Source organism: Armigeres subalbatus, chromosome 3 (assembly GCF_024139115.2).
Source record: "Armigeres subalbatus isolate Guangzhou_Male chromosome 3, GZ_Asu_2, whole genome shotgun sequence".
NCBI lineage: Eukaryota > Metazoa > Arthropoda > Insecta > Diptera > Culicidae > Armigeres > Armigeres subalbatus.
The window spans coordinates 157,534,498-157,559,210 of NC_085141.1; the positions used below are offsets into that span (position 1 = coordinate 157,534,498).

Below are 24,713 nucleotides of genomic sequence, written 5' to 3' on the forward strand. Positions count from 1 at the left end.
ATAAGTTTAATTGAACAATTTTGTTTTAATTTACATTTTAAATAACATTTTTATAGTGTGTCATGTGTAGCGATCTGTTTAATTTCTTTTCAAACCGATGAACGTTTACAATGAAATCGTGTTTTTTTGTTTTGTTTGAGGTATTATTATTATTTATTCAGACTAAGGCCGAAGTGACCTGTGCGGTATATAAGAGTCTTCTCCATTCGGCTCGGTCCATGGCTACACGTCGCCAACCACGCAGACTACGGAGAGTCCGCAAGTCATCCTCCACCTGATCGATCCAACTTGCCCGCTGCGCACCTCACCTTCTTCATTGTCGAGAACCATTTTAACCGGGTTACTGTCCGACATTCTGGCTTCGTGCCCGACCCACCGCAGTCGTCCGATTTTCGTAGTGTGAATGATGGATGGTTCTTCCAACGATGCAACTCGTGGTTTATTCGCCTCCTACACGTACCGTCCGCCATCTGCACCCCACCATAAATGGTACGCAGCACTTTCTTTTCGAAAACTCCAAGTGCGCGTTGGTCCTCTACGAGCATCGTCCAGGTCTCGTGTCCGTAGAGGACTACCGGTCTAATGAGCGTTTTGTAGATTGTCAGTTTTATACGGCGGCGAACTCTATTCGATCGGAGCGTCTTGCGGAGTCCAAAGTACGTACGATTTCCACCCACTATGCGTCTCCGAATTTCTCTGCTGGTATCATTTTCGGCAGTGAGCCCAAGTACACAAATTCTTCTACCACCTCGATTTCGTCACCACCGATGCAAACTCGCGGTGGGTGGCTCGCATTGTCTTCTCTTGAACCTCTTCCTATCATGTACTTCGTCTTCAACGTGTTGAGGACAAGTCCGTCCGCTTAGCTTCCCTCTTCAGTCAGATGCAGGCTTCTTCCATCTTCTCAAAGTTACGTACCATAATATCTATGTCGTCGGCGAAGCCAAATAGCTGGACGGACTTATTGAAAAATTTTACCACTCGTGTTAAGGTGGTTATACAACAAAGCCACAAATCGGCCATCTTGGAAACCACGTGCTTTTTCTAGTGATTTTTCAAGAGCACGAATCGAGAGAACCAGAACGCTCCTGGAGATGAAACATCCGTAGATCGTTTGCATACTTATGCTGAACAATCGACTTCAATTGCAGCATTGTACGAAAGTTATTACGCTACATTTTAACTTTTGGTAATAAGTTCTACTCTTAAAATTCACCACATGGCTTGATTGTATAATCACCTTAACTTTTGGTAATAAGAGTAGAAAATCGTGTGGTGAATTTGAAATTCACCACGGGCTTCATTCTATAATCACCTTAAGGTGATTATACAATCAGTCCCGTGGTGAATTTTAAATTCACCACATGTTTTTCCACTCCCATCTTCAATAGGTAAAATACGACATAATACTTTTCATACAGTGCTGAAACTGAAGTCGATTGTATAGCATAAGTAAGCAAATGATCCGTAATCTTTTTCTGTGCGCGCTGTACATTCCTCCTGATAGAACCAGGGACGTTGAGTACGTCAATGCTAATTGTCATTTTTTTTTTTAAATTATCGGAACGACCGCACAGTCAACGAAATTATCGTGCTAGGGGACTTCAATATGCCGGAAATCTCTTTCTTATTCCCGGACCCTGAACATAGCACTTTCCATTCTGGTGCCGAGACTGTACTCGACAACGACAGTTCCGCAACTCTATTACAAATGAATTCTGTCGTCAATGAAGCCAACCGTATTTTGGACCTATGTTTTGCCAGTGATCATGATCATGCTACGTCCGTAGTTCAGGCTCCTACCCCTCTGGTAAAATCGGTTGCTCATCACCCGCCATTGCTTGTGACGATCGCTCATAATGCGGCGCATGATTTCAATGCTTCAGAAGTAACTGTTTCATACAATTTCTCAAGAGCCGATAATCGAAGTATCGATGAGTTATTGTCTTCATTAGATTGGGAGAGTATTTTGGAACAAGAGGACGTCGAAACTGTGGCGCGAATTTTCTCAAATATTTTAACTTACGTTATTGATCGACATGTTCCAAAGACTGAAAAACCGACTGTCCCTGGCAAACGACTTCATTACGCAAACTGAAATCAACTTAACGAGCTGCTCTGCGTAAATTTACAAGGCACCGTACAGTACCGCTTGGAAATCATTACGTCAATTACAAGTACAAGCGAGCCAATCAAACATGTTTTTTCCAATACGAGCAAGATATTCAGCGTAGGCTACGCTCTCATCCAAAACGTTTTTGGAAATATGTCAATGAACAGCGAAAGGAGTCTGGGTTTCCATCCTCGATGCACCTGGATGACAAAATAGCCACTTCCACCCAAGAAACGTGTCGTCTTTTCGCAAAGAAATTCTCTAGCGTATTTAGCAATGAAGCTGTAAATGATAATCAAGCCACCCTCGCTCCTAGTAATGTGCCATTGGTTGGACAAACGCTTGGTACATTCGATGTGGACGCGGATGCAATTTCCAGGGCTGCGTCTCAACTGAAATCATCGAACAGTCCCGGTCCAGATGGGATTCCAGCATCGTTCTTGAAGAAACATATCTCCTGCTTATTAGTACCGCTTCAGCGCTTATTTCGTTCGTCTTTATCCAGCGGCGAATTTCCATCCTGCTGGAAACACGCCCACATGTTTCCTGTACACAAAAAAGGCAGTAAGCGTGACGTTAATAATTACCGAGGCATATCTTCGCTGAGTGCGTTGTCGAAACTCTTCGAGCTGATTATCATGGAACCGTTGCTCTCGCATTGCAAACAACACCTCTGCTCAGATCAGCACGGTTTTACTGCTGGACGTTCAACGACCAGCAACCTTTTGTGCCTGACATCGTTTATCACCGATAACATGATTGAACGAGCTGAGACCGATGTCATTTACACCAACCTATCTACCGCATTTGATAAGATAGACCATGTCATTGTGATAGCAAAACTTCGGTATTTGCGGCAACAGTGGCGTAGCCAGAAAATTGGTCTGGGGGGGGGGGGTTTTCTGAACATTTTTTTTTTCGAAAAAAAAAATTCTTCTAAAAATTTTTTCTCTGGGGGGGGGTTTATGCCCAAAACCACCCCCCTGGCTACGCCACTGTGCGGCAACCTTCTTCGCTGGTTTAGATCGTATTTGTCGGACCGACAACTGATGGTAGCGATTGGAGACTTCAGATCTGTTTGCTTCTTTGCAACATCCGGTATACCACAAGGAAGTCATCTAGGTCCACTGATTTTTCTACTCTACTTCAACGATGCGCATTTGATCATAAAGAGCCCCCGGTTATCGTACGCTGACGACCTAAAAATCTTCCTTTTGATCCAATCAATCGCCGACTGCTACTATCTGCAAGAGCAACTAGATCTCTTCGCCAGTTGGTGCCTGCTAAATCGCTTGACACTGAATCCTACCAAGAAGTGTTCCGTCATCACCTTTTCACGAAAGAGGCAACCGATCACATTCGCCTACAACCTGCACGGTACGACAATCAGGCGCGTAAATCAAGTGAAGGATCTGGGAGTTATTTTAGACTCGCAATTAACATTCAAGCAGCATGTCTCGTATATCGTCGAGAAAGCTTCAAAGACGTTGGGTTTTTTTTTTCAGAACAGCGAAAAATTTTACCGATGTATATTATCTGAAGTCTCTGTATTGTGCCCTCGTTCGCTCCACACTGGAATATTGTGCAGCAGTCTGGAGCCCGGCCTACAACAATGGCTCTGATAGAGTAGAATCCGTCCAGCGCCGCTTCCTTCGTTTTGCGCTTCGAAAGCTTCCTTGGAGGAATCCGTTCCAGTTGCCAAGCTACGAGAGCAGATGTCGTTTAATAGATCTTGAGCTGCTCCGCACCAGAAGAGATACAGCAAGAGCAATGACGATTGCTGATACGCTTCAAGGTCGAATCGATTGTGAAGCCATCTTGGAGCGAATCGATATTAACGTTCAACAACGCACGCTTCGCAACAGTGTAATGCTTCGGTTGCCTCTACGACGTACCAATTATGGCCTGCAAGGAGGAGTTAGTGGCTTACAACGGATCTTTAATAGAGTGGCACCGTTGTTCGACTTCAACAGTACACGTGATATGCTTCGTCATAAGTTTTCGTCATTCTTTTCTAACAGGTGTCCGTAATACTGTGAAGATGAATGTAGATTATTGATTGTTATTTTTTGTTCTATTTTTATTTTGTTTTACTTCTATTTGTCGACCTGATTTGTATCTCTGTTTTTGTTTTATATTATTACCAACATCATTGGGGCTATTTTAAGCCTGTTGATGGATAAATAAATAAATAAAGTCGTAAATAAATAAATAAATAAAGTCGTGAAATGATGCTACGATTGTTTCACCACTATGTGTGTTGAAAATTGAAAATCGACTGAAAAAGCACGTGGCTTCCAAGATGGTCGATTTGTGGCTTTGTTGTATTACCCCTTCGTATTACCCCTTCCAAAGTGATGTTGAATAGCAGACACGAAAGACCATCACCTTGCCTTAACTCTCTGCGCGAACTACGCACATCACCCGATCCATCGTCGCTTTGATCAAATGTGTCAGTTCATCCGGAAATCCGTGTTCGTGCATTAGCTGCCATAGCTGATCTCGATCGATTGTATCATATGCGGCTTTGAAGTCGATGAATAGATGATGTGTGGGCACGTTGTATTCGCGACATTTCTGCAGTGCTTGGCGAATGGCGAACACCTGGTACTGCCCCACGAACTCCCTTCAAATTGGTGCTAGTCAAAGGCATACAATGTGGGAGAGTACCTTGTAGGCGGCGTTCAGCAATGTGATTGCGCGTTAGTTGCTACAATCCAGCTTATCGCCCTTTTTGTAAAGGGGACACACAACACCTTCCATCCACTCCTGCGGCAAAACTTCCCCCTCCCAAATCTTGGTAATGACCCTGGGCAGCGCTCTAGCCAGTGCCTCACCCCAGTGTTTAAATAGCTCTCCTGGTAGTTGGTCAACCCCAGGGGCTTTGTTGCTCTTCAGCCGGCCAATCTCCTCCTGGATTTCCTGGATATCCGGAATCGGTAAAACTATGTCCTGCGCGCGTTCTCCCAGGTCCATCACATCACCATACCGCCATCTTCGTCTGCCACATCGCCATTCAGGTGTTCTTCGTAGTGCTGCCGCCACCTTTGGATCACCTCACGCTCGTTCGTAAGAGTTTGTTTGTTTGAGTTGTGTTGCTTAAAAACTATTTTTATGGCCAATTTTTTATTGCCAATCGCAAACACACTCGTTAAAACAGTTAAGAATGGTCTTTTGTTGTATTGGAAGCTACTATGACTATATTGTATTGGCATCATTTTGCAAATGGCACATATGTGTGGAATTGAAACACCATCATTTCAAACGATACCTCCTCTAATGCTGGGACGGGACTTGCAAAAGATATTTTAGTTACCCAGATAAAGATTGTCGCTGTCGTCGCTGTCCGGAACACTTTTGCTGGCGAGGATAGGGGAGCTAAATGTCAAAGAAGGAAAATCCATACGATTTCACTGCTTGGTACCCAACATGTTCCGGACAGCAGAACAAAGGGAACCGAAACGACAATCTTTATCTAGTAACTAAAATATCTTTTCTTCCCTACGATTAATCGGTTCAATAATCGACAAGAATCAAGAGTAATCGATTAGTTACTAATCTATTAATCGAGATTTTACGACATCTCAACTGCTGTCACGAACTGTCAGATGCAGCCAGACGCTGAACTTCTATAACTCCGTCAAAGCAACCACGTGCCGCTTATAGCGTGCAAGCCCAAGTCCTGATGTTCGGTGGGACCCTAATCACCACGATTTTGTATCGGTGGTGACGAAATCGAGGTGGTTTAAAAATTCGTGAACAACGCGCACTGGGAGTTTGCGAAAAGAAAGTGTTGCGTACCATCTATGGTGAAGTGCAGATGGCGAACGGTACGTGGAGGAGGCGAATGGAACACGAGTTGCATCAGTTGTTGGGAGAACCATCCATCGTTCACTCTGCGAACATCGGAAGACTGCGGTGGGCCGGGAATGTAGCCAGAATGTTGGACAGTAATCCGGTTAAAATGTTTCTCAACAACGATCCGACCGGAATAAGAAGGCGATGTACACAGCGAACAAGGTGCATCGATCAAATGGAGGACGATTTGGGGACCATCCGCAGACTGCGTAGTTGGCATTTTGGCAACGTGCAGCCATAGACCGAGCTGAATGGAGAAGACTTTTATGCACTGCACAGGCCACTCCGGCCTTAGTTTGAAAATAAATAAAAAACATTCGCTTTAATTTAAAATAATTTATAATTTAGCTCATTTTAGGCTGGGATGCCAAATTTGTTCTTAATCTAATTGCTAGAAATCTAGGGGCCCTCCTAGCAGTGCGGTAAGATGCGCAACTACAGAGCAAGACCATGCTGAGGGTAGCTGAGTTCAATTTTCGGGTTGTTTCGACTTCTCTGGGCATAAAAGTATCATCGTGTTAGCCTCATGATATACGAATGCAAAAATGGTAACTTGGCTTAGAAACCTCGCAGTAAATAACTGTGAAAGTGCTTCATGTACACTAAGCTACGCGGCGGCAATGTCCCAGTGGGGGATGTAATGCTAATGAAGAAAAAGAAGAGATCGAGCCCTCAAAGATTAGCATTTTGTCTGAAAATCAGCGAATGCCTTATAATTATTTCCGGGGGTGTATATTAAGCATTGGTGGATATCAGTTTTTTTTTAACAAAACGACTAATTTTAGATATAAAAAGTGATCACGAAATTATGGTGGTGGTTGATCCTAAAAGTTATGCCTACCTCCGTTCTGCTCCTGATCTTAAGTATCTTGAGTTGGCAGCACTCATTATTATATAATGTGGGGGGATTGCGTGAAATAGAACTTGAAACAAATGAGTGTTTAGAACAGGTATCCACCGGTTGACACTAAACGGATCAACTTAAAATATAAACTTTTGCTTATGCAATCTGATAACTTTTATTTATTTTTCACGCATCAATTTCTTAGGAGCTTTGTTTTAGTGAATATTACATAACGCAAGAGAGGGTTTAAACTCTGCGTTATATTGCATGAATTCCCCGATTCGGTGCGTTACTACTACAGTAATAGCTGTTTCGGGGTAGTTGGGATCGAGTTTGGATAACTAAAGTAAATATGATTTATTAAAGCATGTGTACGTAAATGTTCTAGTGTACTTTTAAAATACCTTACGAACTACCGAAACGCTCCATTCACATGACAGCTGATTCTTTCAGAAACTAATGTGCTGCTTCAAATATGTTCAATTCTCGTCAAAATTGATAAAATTACGTCGAATCCTTTGGATATAACATAAGTGTTTAATATAGACAGACTTTGGTGATGTTTAGGCAAACGTCTGGTAGAGACACGGCAAGTATTCCCGTCCATCGTCGTAGGTGCAGAAACCAATGAAAGCTACGTTCATTTGCTGGAACTCCACTATAGCAGGACGTTTCTCCAGAACTTACGATTTGGTACGGATGAGTTTGGGAAAAGGTGTCGCTTATATTGGTTTTCAAGACTATGACGAAAAGACGAAAATACCTGCCTTAACCCTATAGAATAAGACTGAGTGAAAACTAATAACAATAACAATAATAGGAATGACAAAAGTTTATACTTGTTAAGGGGGTCAATTATGTGACGAGTAATTTTATATTTATATTACAGAGAAACAGATGATGCGTGGAATTGGGTGATAGTTTTCGAGAAACTGATTTGATTTTATTTTGCTTTAAATGTAACGTATCTTTGGAGCAGTTGTCCAGTGTTTGGAATGTTTCTTTAGTGACTTCAATATCAACAATTACTGGACAATTACTAATATTCCAGGGTCAAATGGTGGAGGCCCTTTTATTATTTTTATTACAGACGACCGGCATTTGAAGAAAATGAACGTCCATATGAACAAAAAGATTATACTGCCACCAAACATAGACGGAGTTACAGATATCGGTTGGAAGAAAGGCGTGGAATCGAACATCTAGGGATCCAAGGACTAGCATCCCTCCGTGGTGCACAATTACCATACTAATCATAATTTATTTGTCTCGTTTCAGCAAACGCAACTCTTCTCCACTAATCTTTCCCTTTCCTGTCAACTCTCTTTTCTTTAATGTATCCGACACTTGTGGGACTGGTTAAGCCCAGCGCCTGCTTGTGGTTGGAAACCGGTGTACAATACGGTCTAGCGCATGCTAACGGTGAAGGCTTGGTAGGTCTTCACCTAACTTAAGTGTAGATGGGCGGACAGTTTCTGCCAGGGTGAAGGCTGATAAATTACAATTACAATTACAATTACAAAAAGTGATCACGAAATTATAAGAAAAATTAGTTTTTACTTATCCAACTTTTAACTTTCCAGTTTCATTGCCGTTTTACATTGTAGAGCATCTTCCCTCGTAATCATAATGTGAAAATATTGCTTACTGATGCTACAATCGTTGTTGGTGATCTTGCCACGTATGGCGGTCTTGCAAAACTTTCCCCTACTTTGTTACATGATAACGATTCATTAAGATTTGAATCATTTTTGGGAATAATCTAGTGTAAAGGTCATTTATTTTTTATAAATAACTTTGAAGGTGTTTGACGAATGGTTGGCCGGGTATTGTTTTTTTTTTTCAAATGATATCTTGCGCGAATAATATTTGGAAGGGCCGTTCGGAATAAAAAAAAATAATTGTATGTTTAATCTTGCTTTCCTGAAATTCAGAATTTTGTTTATTAGTTGTATCAATATAAACTATCCTTATATTTACTTTTCATGTTTTTTTCTTGTTTTTCTCTACAATTTACATATCTCACAGTCTGATGAAAAAAACTTTTGCTTCGGTTTTATTGTTGTCTCTGTTGTCTGTTCCACTGCGTGTAGTTCAGCGAAAGAGCCTTGAGTGCGCTAAGTTAATCGTATCGTTATCAACTTGAATACTTTCACCTTTGATAGTTTTTGTTCTTCGTAATTAGTCGACAACACGATGTTATTGCGATTTATTCTGGATACACCGAACCGCACAATAGATTTCATATTACTGGTTTTTAGGAAATGGGAAAAAATAATTATTTTCTATGCTCATTCTGCTTTTGACAGATTTTGTTTACTCGTCTCAGGTAAACGTGTTTTTACATTATCCATATTGAAAAAAATGTTGAGTTCAAATAAAAGATAATCATTGTACACATACAACACAGATTAAAATGTTGAAGGATTTTCAGTTTTTTTTTTCGTGTAAGATTATGTTTGTTTGCCCATCCTAGAATGATTTACTGGTCTCTCTTTACTAAAATCATGCATTATATGTTAGTATGATTTTTAACACCATTTACACAATCGTGCATCGAGCTATACTCTAGATCGATTGGTTATTTCAATTTAGCACTTACGAATCGCAAAAGGATCGCATTGCATCGCAACTATTACAGTCTACATGCTTTGTTACATTTATAGTCATTTACTATTGTGTCGCAGATGCCTTGCGAACCTTTTAGGAACTTCTCGTCCTGCGTTTGCTGAAGAGTATACCAAAGGAATGGAAAAAGGCTCAAATCAAACATCCTTCTCGATATTTAGTTTTTGTTAGATGCAGCTTTACAAACTGAGTGTAGTTAATAACATGTACAAACTATCGTTATTTTATCTCTTGCTCTTGTAACGGATCTACAAGAGATTTGATTAATATTTACTATGTTTGACCTCTTTAAGAGGAATACGTTGTTCGCTATACAAGTTTGTTTCCCACTACTTATTTTGGTTGGCTCCTGATAAATCACAAAAGAGAAACGATCAGTTTTTTTTCTTATTTTGCATGTTGTTTCTGTCTTCATGTTTATTTTACTACGATCGTTTTTTTTTATATTTAAGACAATCGTGTTCGACTTCGAAGATCATTGGAAATAAAACTACTAACTAATGTGCAAAAGTCACATCACACTTCGACTACCTCTAGCATTCAATGGCTCTCGAATACGCTCTCAAATAATCTACAATTGTTATTTTCCACTACAGTGTCACTCACATATAAGCAGAATAATTTCTCGAACATACAAAATCAGACTCGCGGACAAACTCGCGTACACTCGTATGGACAACAAATAAGAGCAAAGCTGATTCGCGCTTACTGCATGGACGATCATATTTTATCTTCTGCTACTTTTGTCTGTTGGTGCCTATTCCGGAAAGAATCTTTGAATGGATTCGTTAGTACTGCTGTTAATTACTGCTTGCTTGATTTACAATTCTTTACTGGCGTTGATTGTTGATGACAGCGCCGATCTGCCATCGCTAATACAAATCGATGGTACTGTGAGGGCAAGAAAAAATGTTTATAGAATGAAAAGAAAAACTATCAGATACGAGAGGGAAAGTAGGGCACAATCGAGGAATATCGGGAAACGGAAGAGCTTATTCGATATGAGCTGCTCAAACACGACATCGAATACGATACAACACGACGCACACAGTTACGCACGCACACACAGAATCCAGTTGCGTTTATCCGTCCTCCTTGGGAGGGGTAAACCAACCGTTCTTCTCGTGGATTTGGACTAACGATTTGAAGCTTTGCTGCGCCCGTGCCAAGCTGTACTGGCCCTGAAAAAATAGATTTAAAAGCTATATTAGTATGCCGCCGGATATAAAAACTGTACGAATAGAATCATAAATGTGTGTAATTCTTTGTTTTCCCATACAATTTGTAGATTTGCAACCCTCCTCAAAGTGAAAATGTTTAAACTAGAAACAGTACATTATAGATTTGGATGGAGTGCAGATGGTAGACGATATATGTAAGAGGCAATTGAACTATAAATTGCATCAGCTGTTTGTGATTTTTTAATTATCTTTTTGTGGATGATGTTGGGAGAACCATTTATTGTTAACAACGCAAACATCGGAAGACTGCCATGGGCCGAGTACGTAACCCGAATGTCGGACAATAACCCAAACAATTCTTCTCGATAGCGGTCCGACGATCCCAATACCGGGCACTTCTCTTGCAGAGGTCCCTCCACCATCTTATGTCGTACAAAAGAAGCTATTGAAAAGTCCCTCATGTTGCAAACTTTGTACTGTGGTAACCCTATGCGAACGCTTGAGAACTCGCTCAGAGAAGCGAGAAAGCAGGAAGAGAAAAAAGGGAATTAAGTAGTTTTAGACATGTATCGAATAGGAGAAATATACTACGATCAGAAGTTAACTAACTACCCACTGAACAAGACGTGTTTACGCTTACTATATCTAGAAGACAAAGTCTACTCCCCTTTTTACAAGATACTTCATGTACAAAATTTGAAATTGAAGCAAAATTGTTTAAAACTTCTTTCGCCTTACTTCCTACCCCTTCATGCCGTCTTCCGGGCACCCCGGGGATACCAAACCGGGCAATAAGTTCCAACAGACACAGCGTTCTAGGCCTCCCAGGCACTCCAACCTGGGTTGGAAGTCCTACATATTCCAGCATCTTCATCCATTTCCTTCCGCACTTCCAGCTCTGTTTCCGGATCCAGGAAACACCTACATTTGACCGCACAAGAATCTCCCGTCGAGCACAGCACACCTGCGGATACGGATCCGAGGTACATGATCCCTACACACAACCTGGTTTCTTCCCACCTGACCAGCACAGCTCGACTGGTACGTCGAACACGTCGCCCCTATCTTCCACCGGATCAGATCAAGGTAGCCTGCTTGTTGCTTTTCAGACCCCCTTACTTCCATTGAAGGTCAACTTATGTCTCCAGTGGAACATCAACGGCTTCTGGAATAATCTTCCCAATCAGGAGCTGTTAACGCACGACAGCCCGCCGTGGATCATTGGCCTGCAGGAGCTCAATCGGGTCACACTTAACTCCATGGATCTCTCCCTCGAAGGAAAGTACAAGTGGGCCATTAATGTAGGTCCTAACATCCGGCATTCCGTGGCGATAGGGGTCCATCGGGATGTCCCGTTCGACGAACACTTCCCAGTTGTCGGAGTCCGTCTCCGAGGTAGTTTCTTAGTTAGTGTGGTAAACGTCTATTTACCCTGCGGCAATCTGCCGGGCATCATAAGAAAGGTAAGCAATATAATCAACGAGTCTCCTTCCCCTGTTCTCCTATTGAGGGACATGAACGCGCATCACCCGGCCTGGGGTGATTTTAGGACTGATCCCCGAGGTACCGCCCTACTTGAATCGTTCGAAACTGCGGACCTTGTACTACTCAACCATGGTGCCGCAACCTTCTTCAATGGCCACTCGTTGCCGCTAGTCGATCTATTCTATCCGCTCTCAAGTCAGTGGGAAGTATCTTCGGACTTATCCGGGAGCAACCACTTTCCGATTTCGGTCACCGTCCATGCCTCGCTCTCGGAAATCACCCAGAGGCCAAGATGGCGCTATGATGCATATGACCTCCACGTCCGACGGATGTTTGAACGAAACACGCCCACAACCCTTCCCGAGTTCACTCAAACCGTCCTTGATGCCGCTGTTGCCTGCATCTCGCAAACAAGCAACCGGACATAACAAAAGGCACTCCGCTGGTGGAAACGCGTCGGGCGGTTAACGCTAGAAGATAGGCCCTCCGAGCGCGAAGCGAACTTCTTGCTAATCATCCTGATAAGGGAAATGCCCTTCAGGCCTCGATTTAGTCAGCCCGACTCAATCCGCTGCCGAACTACCGTGCACCCACCATACTTTGCGCAGTTAAGGAAATTCAAAATTTAATCAACTCGTACAACTTACAAAAGGTAGCTATCCGCCTGAAATAGTTTTCATGCTGTAGTATTATTATCATATTATTGTTTGATAACCAAATTTGGTACAAAAATTTAAAATAAATAGTAAATTGAACATCAAAGCAGACCCATTATTATATGCCTAACTTTGCGCACATAACTTGAAAAATTTCTAACACGAAGCAAGCGTCTATCATACAATTTTTCATCCAAATTTTATTTTTTCAACTAATACTACTATTACAAATCATGTTCATTCCATTTGTAGGCATATATGAGCATATTTGAGAAAATGAGGATGCCCGGCATTATTTTCTTATGATTTGACATACTTGGTATGTTTTCACGTCTGTTGGTGTATATACAGCCTCATTTATGTACATTGAACACAGCCAACAAATTTTTTTTTTGGCGCGAACCCTTTCCCGATGAGGTATTCATAAATGTTGAAAATATCGAAGAAATACGAGTTGTGCGCAAAATTAGGTACACTGTATTGAAAAATGGTTCCTAACATTGCGCATAATATATTTTAACGAAAAATATGAATAACAAACCAAATTCTCATGAGATGGCTTCAACAATGTTATAATTATTGGATTCATGTGTAATCAGTTGTCACCGAACGTAAAAAATTACAAAAAATACAGTTTTTCGGGTAGACCGTCACTTGTCATTTGTGCTAAGAACACGCCATTTTGGTAATTTTCACTGTTTTCAGTACACATTTCAACCATTAAAATGAAAAATGCGTCATTTAACTGCGGCAAAATGCATGCACTGTTATAATAACATGTATATTGTGCTGACAAGTTGTAATTATATTTCGAAATTTCAATTGAAACGCATTCTATAACAAAAATAATTTATAAATAAAAAATATTTATAAAAAATATATATAAAAAATATATATAAAAAAAATATATAAATATAAATAAAAATTCTTTTGTATGAAAAAAGTCTTACATGGGGGGAGGGGGGGGTCGAAAAACCCTAGTAGCTTGCGAACATCTTCCCCCCTCCATCACCATTACCGATCCCACCGGAGTACCCAACACGCTTGGGGAGTACTTTGCCGGGCTAGCGTTGGTGAACGGCTACTCCACCAAATTCCAGCGGACAATAACTGGTAGCGCTCTGTCCATAACAACCTTTCTGGTCCCCCGGATTTACGAAATTTTGGCTTCAATCTACCGTTGAATCAATCTATCTTTGAGACCATTATTCGACGAACCATTGAAAGATTGGTGAGCACTGTTTGCTTAGTAATTTACGATCAATCATCGTTCGTAGTCAATAAAAATCAAATACAATCATTAAAAAGGGCAACAAAGACTTACACATGCGAGACACTTAAAAATATTTAACAGAGGACAAAAAAAATGTCCACTGCTACAGAACGAATTCTTCGCAACCTACCTTCGTTGCACCGAATTGTATTCGCGCTTTGCCCTTGACTAGCGTGGCCGCTATTTGCATTATAACGGCTTCCACGGTGTACGCAGAACTCCAGCCTTGCTTTGTGAGCAGTTCCATGCAGATTGCACCACCCAATAAGACATAGCCACCTTAAATAAAGCACATGAAATTAGCTTTAATTTGAACCCACAGTACAGTTGCTCATCGTTGCTGAACAGTAATTACCGGAAATGATTGGATGCACGACGCGCACGAACGGTGGCTCAAAAGGGTACGTCTCCTTGAACATAATGTTGAGCAAAATGCTGTCCTTGCCCTCCTTCTCCTTCAGCAGTACAAGATCGTTGTGCAGTGGACTGTCCGGATCGACGGACATCAGCCGGATGTTCCACTCGTAGATCGAATCGTTCACCAGCTCTATTGAGTACATGTTGCTTTTGAAGGAGTCCGAACGGTAAATGTCCCGCAGTTCCTTCATCAGTCGATCGGTCGCCTGCACCGATCCGGACACGGAACCCTAAAATTATGCGAGGTTTAGATTAGTATAGATTTATGGTATTTAATCTATTGGTAGGTAGGTTACCTTCAAGTAGTCTTGCCGCTGAGTTTGTCGCAATCTTTCTAAAGTCGCTAAGTGTTCTACCTCCATCTCGTCTTTCTGCAAATTTTAATGGAAAAAAAAACATGTTTAGATAATTTATCATAATTTAGCAACTATCTTAAAAGTGATGAACTATATTTTTTATTCACTCTAATAAAGAATAAAAAACAAAAAAATATCTTTAGTTTTAAATATAAAATACTATTTTTTAGAAAAATAAAACTATGAAGCTTTTTTTTGTAAAATAGGCCTCTTTTTTGTAATTTTTATTTATTTTATTTTATTGATGTAATGGCGGTCAGGGGCCATGCCATCGACTTCCCTGGGCATAAAAGTATCATCGTGTTAGCCTCATGGTATACGAATGCAAAAATGGTAACTTAGAAATGGTAACTTAGCGGGACATCGCAGCAGAGGCAGACCCAGAGGCTCATGGCGGCGAAGCTTCAATAAAGAAATAAAAGAAGTCGACCGAAATCTAACCTGGCAACAGGTTAAAGCGATAGCCGGGCAACGCTCAGGATGGAGATCTTTCAAGTCGGCCTTTGGGGCTGTCCACAAACCACGTAGACCGAAATTTCACTTTTCAAACCCCCCGTCCCTCCTAGTAGACTTTCGTAGACTTTTTCAAAACCCCTCCCTCCCCTCATGATGTCTACGTACACTTTACCAAATTTTACAAAACATCATATGTGATTTGAAAAATATGGAAATCAACCACGTTTTAAACAATTCAGCTATTGAATTCCATTTCCATGTAAACATTACAAGAAAATTCGAATTTCAAACTTAACAAAATCACACTGAACAAAATGCAATAAAACCAAAATCAAATTTAACCCTTTTGTTACCGACAAAAAAAACACCCTTACGTTACCGACAGGGTACCCGGGTACCCACGGACTTAAAATGATCATAACATTGTCAGTTTTCACCGATTTTGACGATTTTGGTTGCTACGGAAGCAGGAACTTACCCGCTATTCGATATATGTTTCAGAGAATCGATTCGGATGACCTGGTAACCGGAATTCCGGATTAACTGAGCCAAGTCCCAAAGTATGTGTAAATTGAAGACATATATTCAACCAAATGAAGATTTCTTGCGTCATGACTAATAAACTTCGTTGGAAATTTAAAGAATATAACTTAACTACGTTACAGGGCCATCTTATGAATTAATCCGGAACGGTTATTCCGGAAACAGGTTCCCGTCAGGCCTAAAGTGGCCACAAACTTATACTGAAGAAACCCTGGCAATATGGGTATCATAATTCATGAAATTGTTTCAAGCATGATCTGATAAGTAATTGGACCATTGGATGGTTTGACAACGGACCGGTAATCCTGGAACAGGTTCCCGTGGGGCCTAAAGTGGCCACAAACTCATTTTGAAGAAACCCTGGCAATATGAGTATCAAAATTCATGAAATTGTATCGGAAGCATGATCCGAAAAGTAATTGGACCATAGAATGGTTTGACAATGGATGGGTATCAAAATTCATGAAATTGTCTCGGAAGCATGATCTTTTGGGTTATTAGGCCATAAGATGGTTTGAAAATGGACCGGTCATTCTCAAACAGGTTTACAAGGGGACCCTCATTTAGAAGAAACACTTGCTATCTCCTTTTACCGTTATTTCTTGTCAAAAAGACTTAAAAATTCTTGACAGGTACTCAGAAATGATTTATAATGAACCACAGGCGCTGTAAGTATCATTGGTGTTTGCTGAATAATTTACAAAAATAAAAAGAACGACCAAAATTTTCAAAAATTTGTGTGGTGACAAAATGGGTCAAAAATGTGATAAAGTCGGAGGTTGATAAAATCGGGGAGTGACAAAATCGGGTCAACACTGTGTAACTTTTCACTTCTCTCTTCTCTCTTCTCATTTCTCTCATTTCACTTTTCACTTTTTACTTTTCACTTCTCACTGCTCACTTCTCACTATTCACTCCTCACTTCTCATTCGACCCAATAACCATTCGGCCTAAAAGCCATTCAGCCTGATGACCCAACATCAGTCCCATCTTCTTGGAAAAACATGTTTCCGAAAATATTCCAAGAATTTTGATGCCAGGGTGTCTTCTAAATGAGTTTGTGGCCACTAAAGGTCTTTCGGGAACTTGTTCTAGGATGACTATTCCGGTTGATATCCATCCTATGGTTTCAACTTTATGGATAACATATTTCCGAAACAATTTCAAGTGTTTTGATACCCATATTGCCAGGGTTTATTTTAAATGAGTTTTTGGCCCCTACGAGCCCTCCAGGAACCTGTTCCAGAATGACCGTTCCGGTTCATATCCATCCTATGGTCTAAACTACATGAATAACATGTTTCCGGAACAATTCCAAGAATTTTGATACCCAAATTGCCAGGGATTCTCTCAAATGAATTTATGGTCACTGTAGGCCCTCCGGGAACCTGTTCCAGAATGACCATTCCGGTTGATATCCATCCTATGGTCTCAACTACATGGAAAACATGTTTCCGGAACAATTCCAAGAAAATTGATACCCATATTGCTAGAGTTTATTCTAAATGAGTTTTTGGCCACTACGGGCGCTCCGGGAACCTGTTCCAGAACAACCGTTCCGGTTCATATCCATCATATGGTCTCAACTACATGGAAAACATGTTCCCGAAACAATTTCAAGAATTTTGATACCCATATTGCCAGGAATGAATTTGCGGCGACTATAGGGCCCACGGGAACCTATTCCGGGATGTCCGTTCCGAGTCCATATGATCACGTGGTCCTAATACGTTGGGAAGTCATAATCCTCGAATTTTATGCGAAACTGGTAACTCAGGATACAAGAAATCATCATTTGGATTCTATAAGATCTACTTCTCCATTTTTGAGACATGGTCTAGCAAATCCGGAACTCCGGTAACCGGGTAATCCGGATCGACCCTATGTGATATGATTCGAATAGAGGATGAATTTCTTAATCCATAGCAAACAGAATCGTCCAAATCGGTTGAAAACTGACGAAGTTATGGTCATACCAAAACGTGGGTACCCGGGTACCCTGTCGGTACGTTACGGGGTAAAAATATTCAGAAGCCCCTCCCCAAGCCCCCCCTTACTGGATTTTCAATTTCGTACCACCCAAACCTTAATTTTGCCGAGTTTGAAGATGTCACGGAGTTGCAATTTCCTGCGATGTTTAGAACCCTAAAAAAAGTTCACTTGAAAACGAAAAAGGTACTCGGGTACCCTGTCGGTAACAAAAGGGTTAATCCACTGTCCATAACTCCTGAAATCAAATCTCAAAGCCAATTAATTTAATTACTGTTGAATTCAATTCCTCCTAGAGCTGTGCTGTGCACCACCATCGATGACATTTTTCCATCGGCGCGCCACTGATAAAATCTGTCACGCATCTGATCTATAATTTTCGACGCCGGGTCAAAATTGTGAAAATCGTGAATTTTCAGAATTTAGAAAAATTTAGAGAATGTCAAGTCTTTATTCCAAAAAGTTTTACGTGGAAATTTCGTAAAATTTCCCAATTGATAACCTTGAAATACTCCAAAGAATTCTCCGTGATAATTCCGATGCTTTTCTTGAAAATTCCATGCAATATCCCGCTGAATAATCATCTGTTGAAAATCCAAGATTTTTCTTCAAATTTCTTCAAATTCCCGTTAAAAAACCCGAATGTAAATTTAGAATTGTTTCCCGAAGTAATTTTTTGTTTAAACGGACATTCCAATATATTTCCCGTGGAAAATTAGAATGGTTTAATTTTTCTTGCAAATTTGGAGCAATTTCTCGAGGAAATTTAAATAAATCTTATGGGCATTCCAAAAAATATTTTCTGAATAATTTTGGAGAATTTTCGGTTGAACTTTTTGTGAACTTCTCGTAAAAAATTCGAATAAATTTTCATAAAAGTTAGAAAGCCTTTTTTTACAAAAATTGCAATTTTTTTTTGTGGAAAATTTAAACTGTTTTTGGTGGGAAATTCAAATAATTTCTCGTGGAAGTTTTCAACAATTTATTTTGAATTTTCGAAAATTTTCCATCGATAATTCCAAAGAATTTACATTAGAACTGCCGAAGAAATTTACGAAAGAGAATTTTCCACGGGCATTTCGAATAATTTTGCTTATATTTGCAAAGAGTTCCTCGCGAAAATTCCGAAGAATTTCCAAAATTAAGCAAAAAATTTCGGGGAGTTCCCAGAAAATCTCCAGTGAATATTCTGAACGGTTTCTGGCGGAAATTTCGGAGAATTCCCGACTCAAGTCGAGTCAAGTACGAGACACTGAAGACGGCTTTACTGTTGAGGTCAAAATACGTATCTGTCAAGATACAATTAAGTGGTGGAATTCAATGGGATTGTACAAACTCGTCTTATGACAAGTGAAGACATTCCACTAAAAAGCTCAACATAATTTTCTTAACAAAAATGTCAAAAAATTTCATGTTTAGCCTTATTTTAGAGGGTTTGAATCAACAATATTAAAATCAATGGAATGCATTCTGATTATGTCGAGATGGTCAATATTAGTCATATATCAAATAGCAATCATGATTTGTTAAATATATAACGTATTCATGATGCAAAATCAATTTCTGTATCCGGTAGCTGTCCCCCGGGTCCGGACAGTGAGTTTTTTCATGTGATCAAATAGCCATTCTTTGCAACTGTTTTGTTTAACTTACTGCAATTCAATTGTTTTTTCTTGCAGGGGGTATCAGAAAGCTATAGAAATAAGCAGAAACAAAAAATGAAGATGTCATTGAAAATGGAGGGATTTTTGAGTAGGATGTAAGAAATTAAGCTGGTGAATCAAATAAGTTCTACTAACACGTGTTAATATCTACAACTTGAAGCAAATGAAAAATATTACTAGTCTAAATGATGTCTTTACTCATGTAATAGGAACTTGGTTATATTTGAACATGATACAATACTGTCCGGTACTCGGGGACACTTTTCTGAACCGTGAAGATTTTCACCAAAATTCAACATCAAAATACATCGTCGAAAAACGAGTTCAAATGATCAAATATAGTTTGTATGAATCATTAATGATCATATTTTGTGTATATGGTGTACAAGTAAACATAGCCCGGGTAATTAGAGAGTTTTTAGTTAAATGGCTAATGTGTCCGGCATTGGGGGATCTCCCCCTAGTTATTTTTCTTTATACCGCATTAATACGCGAATTTGAAGAAGGGTAAATTCAAGTGAGTGCCTTCTGCCGAGAAAATGTATGCATGCTAAGAAAGCAAAGTTCATAGTCAGGTAACAGGTTGGCTTTATCACTTGTATTCTGTTATGTGTTCTGCCCAGACTATGATCGCTCGATATAAAGTAACTAGATGTTAATGTTCTTACACCTAATTGTCACTGGAGATAATTCAGATGACGTCTAATTTAAAATTTCGCTATATCAAGTATTATATGTGGCTTGAAGTCTGACGGCACATAAAACGTCGACTTTTTTCCGGGAAATGTCGCATTCCTCAGATTGGGACTCCGCGGAATGACATTCTGCAGTTTGTCATACAACCCTTTCAATTAATAGCTGAGGAAATGCTAATAAAATACTGAGTAGAATAGCAGGCAAAATACCAGCGGGAATGTAGACCCATAAAAGAAGATGAAGAAAAAGATGTATGATTTTTTTTTCTAAATCTACTTTTACAGTGCCAAAATCTAGAAGAAATTTAAAATTATATTTATTAATACTTTAACTCGTATTGCTTAGAACACAAAAATAGAACACAGTAAGTACAGTGATGAAACTATAAAACTAACCTAAGGCGACGCGTTATAATTACAAATAGAAAAGCATAAGCCAGGGGAATTGTAGGTTTGACTTTTTCTAGAATTATTTTAGTACACCAAATTTGTAAGACGTAATGACAAACAACATATTGTACATCCATCATAACAAGAAATAATGAATAAATTATTTGCAGCTTGAAATGCTTAGACATAAATCGTGCTGCTATCTAGACTTGGTGATTCCTAACTCCATAACTACATTTTTTAGCTATCCACTAGGAGAGAAATAGCCAAAGCGCCTTCCTAATGGCAGAGTATCGGATCATTTTTTGTCAACGTATGGAGGCTTACATATAAAAATGATTTTGTGCTGTTCCGACCACAGTGTACCACAAAACATCTGAACGATTTCACAACATAACTCAAGATGAAGGTTATTAATCCACCAGCATAACGTCGCATGCGAAATTTGTAAATTTCAGTTCCCCACCGTTGCTTAGATGTAACACCTCGAACTTTTGTAATAATAATAGCTAGCGACTATTGTTTTATTTATGAGTCGTTTGGGTGCTTTTGGCAAGATAGAGAAAAATAAGACCACGACCTTCGGCCAGCACACGCCAAACGACAAACTCAGGTGACGTGGAAAGCACCTCTGGCGCGCCAGCCAGTCAGCCAACGAAAGGAAACGACTCACCCGAAATAGGCCACACGATAAGGGTGGAAAAAGTGTGTCAATTTATTGTCTCCACTCAAAGAGAATCGTTCGCCCCCAACCGTCAGTTCCCATCCGGGATAAAATATGCGCAGCGCAATGCCATTTTTTAGCGTTTTACCTTGGCAGCATTCCGTCCGTCGTCCATTTCGAGGGGGAGGTCCTCTTCCGCCTCGCTGTCCTGGTCGCTTTCTTCTGCCACATCATCTTCGATGTCATCACAGTCTGAATCGATCTCGTCGATCTGTTGTTGCTGGTGCTGCTGTTGCTGTTGGAGCTGCTGCTGGTGGTGGAGATGGTGACCCGCTGGATGGGCCGCAAGGTATGGTGAGGGGGTGCCAGGTGCGTAAGGTTGAAACGGTATCGCAAGGTTGTCCAGATCGGGCGGTAGCGGAACTGTGTGTAACCGACAAAGTTCGCGTAGTAGTATATCCACCTGTGATGAACAAAGAATATTAGTTTTTTGGCTTTATTATAGTGAATTATTAGGCAGTGGTGAGCAGCTCTATACTTATAAGAATGCTACTATGATATTCGCTCGTAAATAGTAATTTACATTTCTCGCGTTTAGGATCATAGGGGCGTAACTGTATTGATCGATTTCTCTTCGTCGATGTTTCCTTCTCATAAATGTAGCTAGTTTTTGCAGTTTGCGGTAAATTTCATGGATCGGGATGATATAATATATGATAGTTGTCTCTTGCTCCAGAATCAATGAAGAGAAATCGATCAATACAGTTACGCCCCTATGATCCTAAGCGCGAGATTTACATTCATAATTATTGTTCAAATATTGCTAATCGTTAGCACTCGAGAGATAACATGGATCAACATTATTAAATGATAAAACACCTTTACTTTTTATCAAACATTCGATTGCTCTCTGAGAAACATTACTAAAAAGTTTTCAAGTGGAAATGACAATCATGATGAATTATATTTACCAATGCTAAATAACATTTATGCTAGTATCGATCAATGCAACCTAACAAAGTGACTTTAGTGACTATGGATGATAATAAAGGGTGTCCAATAGAGTGATTTAACTGTTGCACTCCTTTGTACATGAATGTAATATTCAATATTGCTATTTTTATACTCTTTATATGAATTAATTTGGTTGTAATTAGATTGTGCATTTCCTCAGTTTAAATTGAAATCTTTTCGCCATTGCATGCGTATGTACCTTGTGTGGCAAGTACAATGAATACAACTTTCCAACCCGAAAACATCCTAGACCAGACCTAGAATCGAACTCGCCGTCTCCGGATTGGCAATCCTACGCCTTTGCTCACAAGGCTACTGGAAATCCCACCAATTCGGAGATATTGAGTTCGATTCTCGGTCCGGTATTGGATGTTTTCGGGTGGCTGCCTGGGCATAGGTATATCCATTGTGCTTTCCAAACAAGATACATATTCATGCGTAGTGCTACTCTAATATGAACCAACAAATGAATATGTACATTGGGCATACAAACACAATGATCAAACATTTGTATCCGAACGTATTGAACACACTGTATACCGTCGAGAGTTTTAAGCACAGGCATACTGCAACGAGGTAGTGGTCGGATTCAATATTTGCAATGCGGTAAGAATTTAGCGTCGATTAGAACGTCGATTTGGTTTTCCATTTCTTGATTGGGTGATTTTCATGCGGATATTCTTCCGGGGTAAGGAAATGCCTCGGATTACTATTTCGCGGGAGGCTGCAAAGGTGATGCATTGTTGGCCGTTGTCGTTTGTTACGGTATGCAAACTATCTGACGGAATGGTTTGCAGACTAGAGCAGCATCTAGGTCCTACACGAACACTAAGACAAAATGTTAGCCAAAAGCATTTATTTTTTTTACTGTTCATGTAATCAGCTTTTGAAATAACTTGACTGCCCGTTTTCAGATGGTCAAATCGAAATTACATTATAGAAAAAAATCTAAATGTCACGAGAGGTCCTCCTAACTCTTTGACCCTTTCCCTTTTAAAAGAATGCACTTTATGAACAGCTTAAAGTCTGTCACAGTCTAAAGTGGCCAATCACCCCGGATGGAATTATTCGAAATATGTCCCCGGGTACGCCTCAACCTTAAATAAGTAGTCAAGTTCAAATGCTCAATGTTATCGCTAAATAAGCAAGAACGATCTTTTTATTGATTTATTTTCAGTCGTTTTATCGAATAAGCAACAAAATCTCCATAAACAAAATTTATTTTAAAAAGATATCATGTCATGAGTGAAACGAAACCGAACGAGATAAGATAAAATACAAGGTATAATGTACTCGATTATTTTTCCCCAAGTTTCATCCGACTCCAGTTTAAAAACTGTATGTAGTTAATGTAGTAAATGTAGTTTTTTTTCACACAAATGTTATTTTTTATATGATGCGTAAGAAAACGATAGACCCCTCCTCCCCACATGAATGCTTACATAATATGTATACGTCCCCCAAAGTGGTAAAAAGATCAAAAAAATCCTGATTAATCCACCTAGCGGTGTTTTTACCTTTCTCTTGCATTAGACATACTAAAAAAATTGAGTAAGAGTATCTGAGCGTGTTTTATCTATGAAAATCGTTACGAAAACTATTTTGAGATTTTAGTGGAATGTATTTACTTGTCATAAGGGGCCGTACACATATTACGTAAAGCACTTATAGGGAGAAATCGATCAATATCTTACGCTCCATATAAATAAAAATCTTTTGTATGAAAAAAATCTTACAAGGGGAGGGGTTCAAAAACCCAGAAAAATTGCTTACGTAATAAGTGTACGACCCTAAATACGAGTTTGTACTATTCCATTTAATTCCACTAATTTATTGTACCTTCAGATACGTATTTCGACCTCAACAGTAAGGCCGTCTTCAATTGCCTCATTACGTGACATCGAGTCAAGTACGATACACTGAAGACAGCCTTATTGAGTCAGCTATCTATCAAAAACAATAAAGTAGAGCAATTCTCTGTGAAATCGAAGGTCGATTATTTTTTGTATTTTTTTATTTCTCTGAAATTTTGCAAATACAATTTTTGTGATGAAAAAACATAATTTGCTTCATTGGTTTGCCATTTTGACTCTAGCCTAACTTTTGACAAGGGCCTAAACAAACCTTGAAAACTTTCAAAAAAAAATAACTTTAAAACGGCTTGTCTGATCGTTTTGATGTCTTCGACAATGTTTTAGGTAATCATTGGGGGTATGTGAAAAAAAATACAGACTGCGAAAAAAAATGTTTAAATATTGAAAATAAAACTTAATAAAACCCAGATTAATCCACCTTGCGGTGATGGTGCCTTTCTCGCGCAAAAAGGTAATAAATGTAGCCTTTACGCTTACACCTCGATGATGTACAAGAAAGGCAAAACAGTTACACCGTCTAATGTTATGATAGAAAATTTACACTAGTAGACGACAGATGGCGCTGCCAAAAAGTTTCTCGAATATCCTATGTTTTGACTTTCGGACAATTTCA

The 24,713-nt window shown here is 39.7% G+C and overlaps 2 protein-coding genes across 10 annotated transcripts in view; one reads left to right on the plus strand and one right to left on the minus strand.

Moving 5' to 3' along the window:
- Positions 1-8,716: 8,716 nt before the first annotated feature.
- LOC134224648 (ubiquitin-conjugating enzyme E2 Q2) overlaps positions 8,717-24,713 on the minus strand; it is a 42,347-nt gene continuing 26,350 nt past the window's right edge. For all 9 annotated transcript variants that reach the window (XM_062704121.1, XM_062704122.1, XM_062704120.1 and 6 more), the window contains exons 4-8: positions 21,361-21,675; positions 14,752-14,826; positions 14,394-14,685; positions 14,169-14,317; positions 8,717-10,624 (exon numbers count right to left, since the gene is read on the minus strand). In XM_062704121.1, coding sequence (XP_062560105.1) covers positions 10,526-10,624; positions 14,169-14,317; positions 14,394-14,685; positions 14,752-14,826; positions 21,361-21,675 — 930 coding nt within the window. In that variant the 3' untranslated portion in view covers positions 8,717-10,525. The remainder of the gene's footprint in view (positions 10,625-14,168; positions 14,318-14,393; positions 14,686-14,751; positions 14,827-21,360; positions 21,676-24,713) is intronic.
- Positions 10,632-13,685, plus strand: LOC134224649 (uncharacterized). The gene is made up of 2 exons (XM_062704124.1): positions 10,632-11,710; positions 11,773-13,685. The coding sequence occupies exons 1-2, from the start codon at positions 11,612-11,614 to the stop codon at positions 12,535-12,537; spliced, it is 864 nt and encodes a 287-aa protein (XP_062560108.1). The 5' UTR covers positions 10,632-11,611; the 3' UTR covers positions 12,538-13,685.

Coding starts and splice junctions, on each gene's coding strand:
- LOC134224649 (XM_062704124.1), top strand. CDS start 11,612: ATGATCCCTACACACAACCTGGTTTCTTCCCACCTGACCAGCACAGCT. Junction 11,711..11,772: donor TTCCACCGGATCAGATCAAG/GTAGCCTGCTTG, acceptor TTATGTCTCCAG/TGGAACATCAACGGCTTCTG.